The 14,089-nt window shown below is 47.7% G+C and overlaps 1 protein-coding gene across 2 annotated transcripts in view; it reads left to right on the top strand.

Moving 5' to 3' along the window:
- The window catches only part of VANGL1 (VANGL planar cell polarity protein 1), a 50,721-nt gene that overhangs the window by 32,020 nt on the left and 4,612 nt on the right, over nucleotides 1-14,089 (top strand). For both annotated transcript variants that reach the window (XM_055140608.1, XM_055140609.1), the window contains exons 5-7: nucleotides 8,150-8,283; nucleotides 9,748-9,880; nucleotides 10,643-10,877. In XM_055140608.1, coding sequence (XP_054996583.1) covers nucleotides 8,150-8,283; nucleotides 9,748-9,880; nucleotides 10,643-10,877 — 502 coding nt within the window. The remainder of the gene's footprint in view (nucleotides 1-8,149; nucleotides 8,284-9,747; nucleotides 9,881-10,642; nucleotides 10,878-14,089) is intronic.

Here is a 14,089-nt window from a genome sequence, read left to right as displayed (position 1 = left end):
TTTCACATATGGGAAGAAGAAACTCAGACCTGAATGGGGAGCCCCCTTGTCTCCCCGCCCTTCTCCCCCACTCCCACCCCCCATCCTTCTCCCTCTCCTCCTTTTCTGGAGCACATTGATGGCTACCTGTCTGGACAGGCTGGTGCCACAGCCTCAATGTTTCTGAGCTCAAGGATTTATATACTCGTGGTGGAAACCACTGTAGAATGAATCCAAGGCAAAGTGAATAAATAAGAACTGGTAGCTGTGTGTGCATGTCATGTACACATGGCTCTGTGCATGTGATAGTTCAGGTCTCGGTGCTCTTGTTTACAGAACCAGACTTAAAAGATTCCTTCAGGAATTTGCTGGGCTTTCACAGGAAAGAGAAGCTTGTGTGGGTGGGTGGTACAAAAGGTAGAACTTCAGGAATCCTTCTGTGCCGGGTAAGGCTTGATGCCACCTGTACGGTGTCTGAAAACAGTGAGCAAATGGGGAATTGGACTCCAGAGACTTTGGTTTTGAGTCTTGAGTCTCTACTTTGATCAACATTAGTCTCCACATGTCTAAAATTTCACGAAGTAGTGAAAATAGAGGTTGGGAAACACTTTCATCCACAGGTATTATATGAATATTTCCATTTTCAGCCCACCCGACCTACTGCCAAATGCTTAGGCTCATTAATAACAGGATAATATTTTATACTTGCTTGAGGCTTCATGTACTTTGTCATTGGTAAATGGCTTCCCCTGGCATTATTCCATTTGTTCTTCTCAACAGCTTCATACAGTAGTTGATATTATTGCCCTCACACAGGTGGAGAAACAAGCCAAGAAAGGGGAATGACTTACACAGGACCGCATCATTGTGGCATTGGAAATCCAGGCCCTCTGACTTGAAGGCCAGTGTTTTCTCTCCTTTGTGTACATTGGCTGCCTCAGTAGTGAGACTTGATTTTCAAGAGGTTGAGAGTTGGCAGGTAATAATACATACAAAGAATAGAACGACGTTATGTCTTAAGTCCTCAAGGAGAAAGGCATGAAGGGGCCCTATTCTGGAGCACAGCCTGTAGGAGTACCCTTGATGAGGGGGAGGATGTGCATAGGGGCATACACGGGTACCCAACTTGCTCAAACATGCAAACTCCCATGCCCCATTGTCAGCCTCTCAGACCGGACACTTATCAGTTAATCTCTAGAAGAGATAGAAACCATTATGCCCCTTCCTCTTTGGGAAGCAAGCAGTTGGAAAATGGATTCCTAAGTCGCTAATAATTTTCCTATCCTGAATGCCTGCTGATTTTGAAATCTGGGAAAGTCCAGAAATTTGGAATTGTCCCCGTTGATGTTTAACATATTCACACGGGCACATACCAGAGGTGGCTCATGCTTGATTAATTTATTAATTGATTTAATTAACCTCAAGTTCATTGCAGCACTAATGTTGACATGGTAAGCTCAGAGACATCTGCCACGAGTGGGGTCTGACTTCAGCCGGAACCAGCTTTGTTTGGGTCTCATGACCCGTCACTAGACTTTCTGTCCAGCTACTCACCCCAGGCAGGCCTGCCCAAGTTATTTCATTATGACTCTGGCAGTAATTTGACTATTTTAGAAATTTGGAGCCCACTAACCAGATTACTATCTCAGTGTTTCGTGGGGTTTGTTGTTGTTGTTGTTTGTAGTTTATTCTCATCCTAGAAATGGGTTAATTTGTTCAAGAGCAGATCGAAGAATTAGTGAGAGCCAAAATGCTGTATCATGTATACTTCCTGATACTTTCTGTTGTACCTTGCATACTTTCTGTCATAGCAAATGTACAAAGGGCATGGGGTAGGCAGCATTGGGAGAGAGTAAATAGTACATAAATTTGTTCTCATGTTTTAGAATTAATCTTTCACAACTCTGTCATTTAGATTTTCATGAACTGTAGTTGGAACTGTTTGAAGGTGCTTCTTTCCAGGTTAAAGGTGACACAGAGGTGAACCCTGCTTTTCCGTTCCCATGGCAGTTGCAAAACAGATGTCAGTGACACTGGAAGTGCTTTGGTGGTTGGTGAGACACAAAAGGCCACAGCATTTCACATTCCATTTTCTTTGTCATGAAGTGAAAATAGGCCAGTAAGGCAACATAGTGAGCAGCAAGTTTCAGATTCAAAGGTGGCTGTTGAAATCCCTGGGACAATTGACTTGGTCCTTTGCCACCCTGTTCTTTTCAAGAGTTTAGGTTTGGACCAAGCAGAGTCAAGGAGATTGCTTTTCCACTGATAATAGCATTGGCTGCTTCTGATCCTGCAAATTCCATTATCCTTGCTGTTGTTACATATGCATAGCTGGGATTCCTGTGTTTGTATTTTTATGTGGAGTAGTTGGTACCAGATAAGTTTCTCTTAGAGTGATGTTGATGTTCAGTTTTCCACAAAAAAGATGGGTTTGAAGGTCGTGTACTTCCTTGGATAGTGACTTAGGCGGAGGTGTTGGAATGCTTAATTGGCTCAGGGTTCTTTTTTTTCAGGAGAGGACTGGTCTGGAGTTGGTTGGGCCATGTCCATAATCTGTTCATCAGGCTCTGCCTGCCCATCCTACAAGGTTTGCTGCAGGGGGACTGTCCGTGGGCTGCTGCCTGTGTTTCTGAATAACTTGCTGATAAGAGAGGTGGCAAGTTTCTCCCCAGCTCCAGTTTTCTTATCAGTCTCATCTCCCAGAGATGATCTGGTCTAGAGACTAAACTATTTTGCTTCCGAAATCGCCTGCTTTACGAAGTACACGGTCACCACTGATCTGACCATGGGAATTTAAGGGCTTCCTAAGTGAGCAAGTTGAGCCAACAGAGTGTCTGGAGTCAAAGGAGGTGTCCTGGTTTCTGGGTGCTTGAGGGATTTTCATAGACCAGCTGAAGAGTGAGACCAGCATCAGGATTCCTGGGAGACTACAGACATTCAGGGTAGCTGCCCAGACTACTTGTTAAAGAACAGATCTTTGGGATCAGAGTTGGAAAAGGCTTTCTAAAAGAATCAGTTCACTTTGGCCATGTGAGACACCCTCGTTAGAGGATTCAAAGAATAGGATAGGAAGATTCTAAGAAATGAGCTTGGCCAAGAAAAATGATGTTCCTCTGCCCCTGCCCTGGGGAGTCATGACGGAGGCAGTGCCCAGGGCCTGCGGAGTGTTCCCTCAGCAAATTGTGCTTCCTTCAACAGGAAGCTACTAGAATTTACTAGGATGTTACAGTTCTCTGACAAACTCAGTCCACAAGCAGCCATGAAATGACTGTCAACTTCGGATCAGAAGAATCATCATATATGCACCACCGTGGATATCCCTGGCCGGAGCCAGCAACTTGAGTCTCTCAAAGTCCATTTTCTCTCTTTATATCCAAGTTTTGTGACAGTCAGAAGATGATTGCCAATGGCAGGTGGATTGACAGTGACCAGGGCATCTTCGGTAGTTACATGGAGGGGGAAATGTAGAAGAAACGGGAAAACAGCCATGAGTGCTCAGCCTTTGCAGTGCATAGGGCCTGAGGAGAAGGAGCTTCAGTCCTACTGGCCTTGGTGCCCTCTGCCCCACACTCGAGTGATGCAGCTCAGTAGTGAACACATATGGTGACCCTTTGGTGGGACTGATATAGTTCCTCTACTTGGAAAGGTGGAGAGTTCGAGAACTACAGGGCAGGAGGTAAGCAGTATGCCTGGACACAGCCAAGCATGATTTGATCCCTGGCACCATCTGTGGTCCCCTGAGCACAGAGCCAGCAATAACCCCTGAACAGTGCCATGGCAGTGACCCTACAACAAAGATGATAACAGTCACGAAATCACGAAATCCCGTTAATCACCGATTTCTCGGGCGGGCTCAGTAACATCTCATTTCGTCCTTTCCCTGAGATCTTAGAAATCCATCTCAACTCGGCCCTCCCAATGATGTCACACTGGGGGGCTCTTCAGGGTCAGGGGAATGAGATCCAGCCTGTTACTGGATTTTGCATATGAATACACCATGGGAAGCTTGCAAGGCTGTCCCATGTCGGCAGGAAACTCCCAGAAGACTTTTCTTAGAAACTTTAGCCAGTTTCTCCCAGAGGGAGAAGCAGGCTAAAGATATCGCATGGCTGCAAAGTGGCCTCGCACTTCTGAGAGCTTGCTTTTAAGTCTCTCTCTGGATGTTGGCCGTTGGTGGGATTACACACACCTGGGTTCCTCTGCCGGTACCTTCATGCATGAGGCCTGTCCCAACGTGTGGAGAGGGGCCTCCAGCATGGCTGTAGCTAGGTTCCGGTGGTCTTCAGCCGCCGGGATCTCTGCTCGGGGTGGGGAAGGAAACTGGAGCCCATCCCCTCCGAAGGGCCCCAGGGAAGACAACCAGGCGTGCGGGCAAGAGACTCTCTGCCATGATAACAGTAGTCATAACAATAATAACAAAAGGTGGAGAATGGCATTTTGGATTCTAACTCAACTCTCACAGAATTTTTCCTTTTTAATCAGGGCATTTTAATTTTGTGTGTGTGTGTGTGTGTGTGTGTGTGTGTGTGTGTGTTTAAGTATTTCAAAAGATACATTGTGTGTCTTGAAAATAAGAAACTATTTGCTTTTGTAATTGCTTGAATCATTCATCTTTTACCTTGATTAACAATTTCAACCAACTAAGATGGCATTTCTGAGCATTTTCAATTAAAAAGATGCATATTTCTCAATCTGCATATTTCTCAACCAGGGTGCTCTGTTCAATCTTTAATTTTCTAATCACTTTTGATTTGCTAGAATTGGGTGGTATAACCTATAAAATATTTCTTTCTTTAAAACGCAAACCTGCAGAATGTATAAGTAAAAAAGTATGTTTTCTAGTCTTCTGTACTTTTAAAATTATTTTTATTTGTTGTTCTTTGATTTATCAACTTACTTCCCCTTTTCTCTTATGCTTTTCCACATGAAGATTTGAAAATTCTATTTTGACATCATATGTGCTTAGATTTGCTTTTGTTTGTAAGACACACCCAACAGTGCTCAGAGGTTACTCAGGGTCCCCAGTGTGGGAAGGTCACACTGGGGGGCACTGGAACACTAAATGTCTGAAGCCATTGTATTATGACTAACTTTGTAAATCACAGTGTTTCAATAAAAATAATTTTTAAAAAATCTAAGTACCTGGGGCTGGAGTGATAGTACAAGTGATAGAACATCTGCCTTGCATGCAGCCAACCTGAGTTCATCCTGTAAGGTCCCCTGAGCTCTGCCAGGACTGATCCCTGTGTATGTAATTTTGTTATCAGACATTGCAGGTGCCCTCTTAGCACAGCCTTTTTTTATTTCTGGGGATCGGGTGTGTGTGTGTGGGGGGGGCTGCTCTGTGAATGCACAGAAGGCTTTGTCGTGCTCAGAGGTCTGTGTCATGCTCAGGGGTCTTCATCATGCTCATCCCAAGAGCCTCCAGCCGCCATTTCTCTTGTCAGCTTGGGGTGCTGACCTGGTCCAGTACTGGCTCTGGCACATTCCAGTAGTTGAGCGGCTCGAACTGGAGGGAGAGATGTCTTTGTTTAGTGTTTCTGGGCAAGGGTCTCAAGCTCTGGAGGGTAATGAGGCTCACATAGAGAGCATGAGGGCTTTGTCCTGTTACCTGCCCAACCCCTCGGGGCTGCCCAGCTGGATATGGGGCTCCTAGACGTGTCAGGTCTAGAGAGCACTGGAGAGGGTGTGTTGAAAGGGCAGTCTGTGAGCCTCTGGAGGAGAAGCCTCTTGCTGGTGGGCAAGAGCAGCTGCCCCTCCTCCAGGTAGCCCCGTCCATCTGTTTGGGATGACCAGCTCCATCCAGCCGGCCCTTGCCCACAGTGCAGGCCTGTGTTTGCCCAGGCTGAACAGGAAAACCAAAGGTAGCAGAGCCAGCCACAAGAGGGTAAGCTTTGAAGATGGGCCTGGGAATAACTTCAGAGTAGCCCTTTAATCTTTCCATATTGATTGGGTAGGGGGAAAGGGGGAATCCTGCTGAAATCCAGGTGCCTGGAGTTATTTTCATGTCAGCCTTGAACTAGGGTGTGAAGTAGTTGGCACCTCTTCCTGTGCATGTATCTGAGGGGCTCTGTGGCTCTCTGAAGCCCAGAGGCTCTCTGGAAAGGAGCACAGTGGTGGGTGGTTGAGATTGTTTGTGCTGTGTTGGCATGGAGAAGCAGTGAGAATCTCTAGGTGCAATGGGAGGTGAAAAAATGCTTCCCACCCTCCCCCATAGAAGATACCACAGAGAGGGGACAGGAGGTGATGAATTTGTACTAAACTGGACCCACCAGGCAAGGCTTCAGCAGAAACTGAGAAGGTGACACATAGTCACTTCAGTTGGGAGGCTGGAGGCGGGTAGAGCAGGCAGGTGCTTCCCTGTGTGTGGCTGACCTGAGTTCTATCCCTGACACCCATATGGTCCTCTGAGGCCTTCAGAAGTGACTCTGAGTGCAGAGCCAGGCGCGAGCCCTGACCCCAGTGTGACCCAAAACCAAAACAAACCAAAAATCTCAGACTGGAACCCAGTTCCTATTGCAGGGCCACTACTCTTGCACCCTTTGAGGAGTCAGAAGCTTCCCTCTATGCACGTGCGTGTCCTCTCCCAGAGCTGCCATTCTGTGTGCTCCTGGCTAGGGAGAAGCTCTTCTTCTCAACCTCTGCATTCTCAGAGCTGGGCAGACGTAGAGCTTAGTAGAGTGGAGTGAACAAATGAGCAACTGTATGATGAGGGCTTCCAAGAGGCGAGTTTGCTCTGAGCCTTCATGGGCTGCTTTACACTTATGTGTCTTGCCAGTGCTCTGGCTTTGTGAGAGTGGACACAGATAAGATGCACCAGCTGAAGGCATATCCCCAGATCCCTAAGCGAGGAGCAGTGACAGACATGGAAGAAAGCTTGGTTGTGACTGCACGTCAGAAAGTTTGCTGATGGACTCCAGATGATGTTTGGACTCTGATTTACTCTCCAGAGTTCAAGGGAAGCTGCAGGTGGGATGATAAGGTATGAGCAGACTGGATTGGGGTGTGCAGTGGAGATCCCTACATCCCAGAGAGCTTGGAGTACAGCCTGGGCTTCCCAAACGAATGCCCTGTTCTGGTGCTGGGCAGCTGCCAGTTGCCCTTGTAGGTGCCTGCGCAGATAAGCAGGGAGTTAGGGGGCAAATGACCAAGGATGAGCTACACTGATGGTCAGAGTTAGCACACTGCTGGTGGGGGACGACTCTGTCCCCGAAAGCCGCACCTCACTGGAAACACCCTCTGCATTTGGGGGATGGACAGTGTGGGCTGGGGCACCATCTGCACTGTGGAGCAGCTGTGTGTTGTGGTGAGATGGGATGAGGTCTGAAATGCACATTGCCAGTCTGTTAGCAAGTCCCTCTTCAGCATGGGCGCGGCTGTGTCTGAGATCAAGTATGAGCTCTTTGCTGCCAGGAGCGAGTCTGGGCACCCTCTCTCTACTTGCCCCTGCCTGCTGGAGTTCCCTCTTCTCACTCAGGGGCCATGCCAGTAAGGGATTAAAGTTGAAAGGTCACAAGGCACCAAGGACCTAAAACAGTTGTGTATGACAGCAGAAAATGGGATCTGAGGGGCCACACAGGGCTCAGTGCTTCAGGAAGAGGGACTGCAGCCGAGCACCTGCATCCCCCCAAGGCTGGGGAGGGGAAGAATCTGGTCTGTAGCTGCCGCCTCTCTAGTCGCTCTGCACCCAAGGGGCACGTTCTGCTCCTTGGAAAACAGATCCCAATGTGGATTCCGCTGGGGTCATTGAGGTGGAGCATCTGAGATCAGAGCATTCGTCCACCTCTTGATCTTTATGGGATTCTCTGTTTCCTTTCTTGTAAATGGAGCTTCTTTCTTATAAATAGGCTGGAGAGATAGTGCAGTAGGTAGGGCATTTGCCTTACATGTGGCTGACCTGGGTTTGATCCCCAGCATTCTATATCGTACCTCAAGCTGCCCAGGCATGATCCCTGAGCACAGAGCCAGGAGCAAGCCCTAAATCAATCAATCAAGCAAGCAATCGATTCTCATCCTGGAGACTGAGGTGGGCGCCCTCAGCATCTTCCTCTAGGCACTCGTGCTTGGTGTTCTGTTGTTTGACTTGATCCCACAAGGGCGTTTTGTTCCCCAGAGGCCTCCTTAGTCAATGAAAAATCTTTGCATTAATTTTGCCCTTTTTTCCCTTCAGTATTCAGCGAGCAGCATTGGTGGTTCTAGAGAATTACTATAAAGATTTCACCATCTATAACCCCAACCTCCTAACAGCGTCCAAATTCCGAGCGGCCAAGCACATGGCGGGTCTGAAAGTCTACAATGTTGATGGTATGTGTCTGATGCGGGGTCTGTGGCATGGTCCCCAGGCAGTTAGGCGTTCTTCACTGAAACTTGGTGGCCTGTTTGGTTTTGCCTGCCCAGGAGGGTTCTTTATGGCCCATTCTCCTTTCAGAACAATGTCTTTTTCTGTGTCTTATTTTTTGCACACAGGCATTTTCAGGGGTCACTGATTAACAGTTCACATCTGTGGGAGTTTCCTTCATATGTGGGACTTTGTGATTGAAAACTAGAGGGCTCTGCGTTTCCACCTTCTGCTATGAATATTTCCTACTGAAGCAAATTATGTACAAAGGGATATGCTTTTCAGTATGTGGATAAACCACTCAGAGATGAAAACTCTGGCCCTTAGAAGCTCAGGCATCTAACAAGAGACATGATGTCCCAGTCCTGGCGAGAAGCTGTGCTCCTGTGAGTGAGCAGGAGGCCAGAGGCTGGACTGGGGCATCATCCTGTTTGGGGAGGATCAGATGGTCACACTAAGAAACAGGACACAAGGTCACTCCTTGCAGAGTACTCAGGGTCCGGCCAAGAGCTTTGCAGATCCTCAAGGAAGATCATGTTGTTTGCAAGCCAAGTGATTGATTAACAATCTCAGTGGGTGCTGTTCTGCTCCCCAATCTACCCAGTTGGTTTGTTCATTTTGTTTTCTATTTTGGAGCTAAGTTACTCCTGACTCTGTGCTCAGCAGTTACTCCTGGTGGGGCTTGGGGGACCATATGGGATACCGGGGATCAAATTCGGGTTGGCTGCATGTAAGCCAAGTAGTACCCTACCGCACTATTTTCTCTCCAGCCAGCCGCTCTACCCCCCAGTTTGAGAGCTGGAGTTTGGTAGGATGGATAAATTGCACCCATGCACTGAAAACCTTAAGAAAACTCCCACTAGCAAAATCAAGTCATTGAGCAAATAGGTGATGCCTGAGAAAGCCCGAGGTCTGCCATTTCCTCTGGAGCATTTGGGTGGTCAGTGGCCAGGGAGCGAGAGCAGGACCCCTGAGTGAGTGTTCAGAGACAGGCAGTCGGCTACAGGGTGTCTGTGTGGCACCACGTGGCTTGCTTTCCCACTGTAACTTGTGTCTCCGTGCCCCTTGACTTTGTTTTCTTTGTCCTGTTTCTCCCTGTTCTTCTCATTTTTTCTCAATGTTTGGGGGCTGAAATGCAGTTTTCCAGCTGCCCTCACCACCAAACTGAAGCTTTATGTAACAGACAGCAGGTTCCCCTCTTCAGCGCTCGCTGCCTCTGTCACGTCCTGCCCAAGCCTTCCTGGTGGCCTTCCGAGCTCTGTCTTCATTTCTGCTGGTCAGACTGGGGTCTGCAAAGAGTGGGAGTGACTATGGGGATGTGTGCAGAGACTCACAGGGTGCACAGCTTTGCAGGGCCTGCGGCGAGCTGTCTGTAGGGTCCAGCCTCACGGCACTCACACTGTTCTTTGTCCATTGCCCTTCTTCTCAAGGGCCCAGCAACAACGCCACGGGTCAGTCCCGGGCCATGATCGCTGCGGCTGCTCGGCGCAGAGACTCAAGCCACAATGAGCTCTACTATGAAGAGGCAGAGCACGAGCGGCGGGTGAAGAAGCGGAGAGCGAGGTACGCACCCCCAGCTCCCATCCCAGCACCCTCGGGTGCTGCAAGATGTTCCCAGCCCTCTCAGCCCAGGAAGATCACATGACCTCTCCAGACTCTGCTGCATCTGCTGCCCCACCTTCTTCTCCTTTCTTGGGCATAAATAGCGAGGGGGCCTGTGAAAGCACAGGCACTAGGCTCTGGGCCCCCTGGAAAGGGCGACTGACTTTTCAGCCAGTCTTGGAGTTGGGACCAACAATTTGCATTTCTCACCAGTTCTCAGGCCCTCACATTGCATAGTCCCTGCGTCCCCAGCACTAGCTGGCTTCAGTGAGGTAGACACGGCTACTAACCAGCATGCCGGCCTCTTCGTTCCTTTCCCCCACAGGACTGGGCTGCAGGGGCGTGGTGGCTCTGGTTCTTTGTGGGGTGCTTCTATACCAACAGCCACCCCACTGCATGCAGAGCCTGTCTGTCCGATGTTGGGGGCATTTGGCCTCTTACCCATCTAACCTTAGAGATGAAGACCAAGGTGGGTCTCTGTGGTTTGTGGAGTGCTGGGACGGGGATGAGAGCCAGCTGCTGGACCCGGGCTTGCTCTCTCGTCACCTTCCCTGTCCCTGGGCCACATGTTAGCTTTGCCTTTGCCCAGCTTCCCTCTCGCCCGACTGCCCTCCTACCCAGGATAATGTTAGCTGGCCTGAGCAGGTGCTTGGTGGGGTGAGGGGGGGTCCAGGACCTGGCCCTGCAGCAGGCACAGCCTCACTCCTGCTTCCTTGCTCCCAGGCTGGTTGTTGCAGTGGAGGAGGCTTTCATCCACATCCAGCGTCTGCAGGCCGAGGAGCAGCAGAAAGCCCCTGGGGAAGTGATGGACCCCAGAGAGGCTGCACAGGCCATCTTCCCCTCCATGGCCCGGGCCCTGCAAAAGTACCTGCGCACCACGAGGCAGCAGCACTACCACAGCATGGAGAGCATTCTGCAGCACCTGGCCTTCTGCATCACCAACAGCATGACCCCAAAGGTGCGTGCATCACCAGCCTCACTCTGTAGGAGCGATCACACCAAAGGGGACTCTAGTCACCAAGCCCCTAAAACCGTATGGTTCTTGCTTCTATGATTTGGGTGCATTGGTTTCCATATTTCCCCTCTGAAGGCTTTTGGAGCAAGCAGAGGGAGGAAAGGCATTTCCCGGGGGATAGAGTAGAACATAGTTAGGGATATCGTGTAATTCCTGTGGGACTGGGGCTGGCTCTTCTAACAGGGCATGTGGTTGCAACCTTGAGCAGACAGCTTAGTGGCTCTGTGCCTCAGTTTCCTCACCTGTAAATTAGAAATGATGTTTATACCTATCTTACTGTACTGTATGCATTTCTCTGGGAGCTGAAAGAGAATATTTTAAGTGATGCATAAAATAGTGATAAGGACCAAGTGAATGACCTTTATTAGGGCATTGGGGATAAGGTCATTATCTGGGCTGCCTACTCCACAGTAATCTATAATTAATGTGATGTTAGGAAAGGAATTCGTAACTATTCTTTAAGGAATCATACCAGAAAATCATTCAGTAACATCTGAAACATATATAGATCTATGTATTAGTGTTTTTTGGCAGACATCCTGAAATTAATCCAAACTGGAAATGACTTTAAAATAGAACAGTATTTTTTTTTTTTTCTTTTTGGGTCACACCCAGTGATGCTCAGGGGTTACTCCTGGCTTTGCACTCAGGAATTACTCCTGGCGGTGCTTGGGGGACCATATGGGATGCCCGGGATTGAACCCGGGTCGGCCACATGCAAGGCAAACGCCCTACCCGCTGTGCTATCGCTCCGGCCCCTAGAACAGTAATTTTTAAGATATGAGCCATCCCATGTTAAAACATGGAAGGTTACCCTTGTTACCTTGCAGTGCAGTGCTTGAATATCAGGGTTGCGTATGGAGACATTGGGTCTACATATTTTCATATAGGACACAAGAATTTTACTCTTTTCCTGATATTTGAAAGTTTTTAAGTTACTTTTTTTTTCGTTTATTTATTAATTTATTTTACTTATTTATTTGATTTTTGGACCACACTTGGCTATCCTCAGGGCTTACTCCTGGATCTGCACTCTGGGATCACTCCTGGTGGGCTTAGGGACCATATGGGATGCCACAGACTAAACTTGGGTCAGCCGCATGCAAGGCAAGAACCCTGCCGGCTGTCCTATCTTTCATTTTTTAAAAATGTATACTATACCAAGATCTAGAAGGCATAGGAACCAAGCCAACCAAACAAAAACATCCTCACAACTCTGTGGGGAGGTCGGGGTTGAGGTGGGTATAAAGATTTTTCTGAACTAAGGTCTTTTCTGAACTAAGAATAATAGATTTGGTGGGGAGGGTATAAAAATTCAGTAATTAAAGTAGAATGTGCCTGGTGCAATCTTCATTTCCCTGCAGCCAAATAGGTTGCTGTTTCAGGGAGGGGATGTTTTCAATTCAGGTAAAATACCAGGTGTATTTATGTTTTAGACAGAAAGACAAGTACAGAGATAGGATGATGCACGTCTCATAGTGAAGAAGTTTGTTCGCTGCAAGCTGTCTCTCGCTCTCTTTCCATCTCAGCTCTTCTGGATCTCAGCCAGACTGATCAAACTTCCCCTCTTTAAGCTGCCTCTTACTCCAGCCTCCCCAAACAGCATGATTTGTTGAACTAATCACCTATTGATATGCATTCGGGTATCTTGCATTATTCTCAACCAGGGAGTGGCTGGTTCTGTTAATCATGTGCTACCGGAACACAGCTCTGCCCTTTTATTTATATTTCATCTATGGCTGCCTTCTGTCTACACTGGCAGAGTTGAGTCGTTATGACAGAGTGTGGCTTGCAAAGACAAAAATATTTACATTTAGAGAAAACTTTGCCAACCCCTAGTCTAAATATTGTAGAAGCAAACATTCTAACATATGTCTCTGTGCCTTTGAGCAAGTATTTCTGAAGGATGTTTGTAATAGATGAATAGCTAGATCTAAGGTATAGATCTTGCCCCATCTGCCCTTCTCAGGGGTGCTAATATTTGGAGGCTGTAGAGATAATTCAGCAGCTAACCTTGCATGTGGCTGACCCAGGTTCAGTCCCCATATATTTCTCTGAGCCTGCAAGAAGTGATCCCTGAGTGAAGAGCCAGGAGTAAGCCCTGAGCACAGCCGGTGTGACCCACAAACATAATAATAATAATAAGAAGAAGAAGTGTTAGTATTTTGCACTCTTGCCTCAGGCATATGAGACTTTCCCTCCCACATTTGACAGGTGTTATTCTTCTTAATCATAGCCAGCATAAAAAAAAGAAAATACATTTGTGATTTTAATTTGTGTTTCCTTCATTCCTATTAATCATAAGATACAAGAACTAGAGAAATTAAATATATTTTTTAGAATATGTATTCACAGGAAATTATATATGAAAAGTTGTTCTATACATTAACAATGAAGGAAACACTAATTAAATGTATAGAATAACTTTTCATATGTGATTTACAGTGAATACATATTTTTAAAATTATATTTAATTTCTCTAGTTCTTGTGTCTTATGGTTAAAAGGAATGATGTTTATGTTAGAAGTATATCTTGCACTGGAGACTTGGCTCTACATTTTGCTCATAGGTGAAGGACATAGGCTCTGTTCCTGACTGTCCAGAGTGAGAGGTCCTCGAATTGTCCATCTGTGTCACTGTCCATCCTACTTCTTGGAGCTAAACCAATATATATATTGACTTACCACACATACTGTTGAGTTCCTAGTATGTACCAGATACTCTGGACTTTCACCATTAAAGCAGTATTCCCTGCCCTCGGGAGTCAGTTCTGACTGGGGGCAGGTAGTAAGTCAGCAGTGATCACTGAGAAAGTGAAACACCCCATTGAGTCCTGAGGGGGCAGGGCTGGAGAGGAGGCTGAGTCCCTCCATCTGAGCAGAGCAAGGAGCAGCTTGGGAAGAGAGGATGGCTGGGAGGAAGGGGGGCATCTTGCAGGAGAAATGGGCACTCTGGAGGGATGTGGGGAGTGTGTGAGCACCCCCAGGAACTCAGCACTCCCAGAGAAAAGAGCTCCTGAGTGGGGTGGACATGGGCTCCAGCATTTCTGTGCTCCAGCATCGCTGGTGCTGCTGTTCAGAGTTGGCCTCTCCCTCCAGCCAGCCCTATCAGTGGGTTCCGCTATGGTGTCCACCTACAGGGAGCTGCGTGGTGGC

Source organism: Sorex araneus, chromosome 5 (genome assembly GCF_027595985.1).
Source record: "Sorex araneus isolate mSorAra2 chromosome 5, mSorAra2.pri, whole genome shotgun sequence".
Taxonomy (NCBI): Eukaryota; Metazoa; Chordata; class Mammalia; order Eulipotyphla; family Soricidae; genus Sorex; species Sorex araneus.
This window is presented reverse-complemented; position numbering and strand designations above follow the sequence as displayed.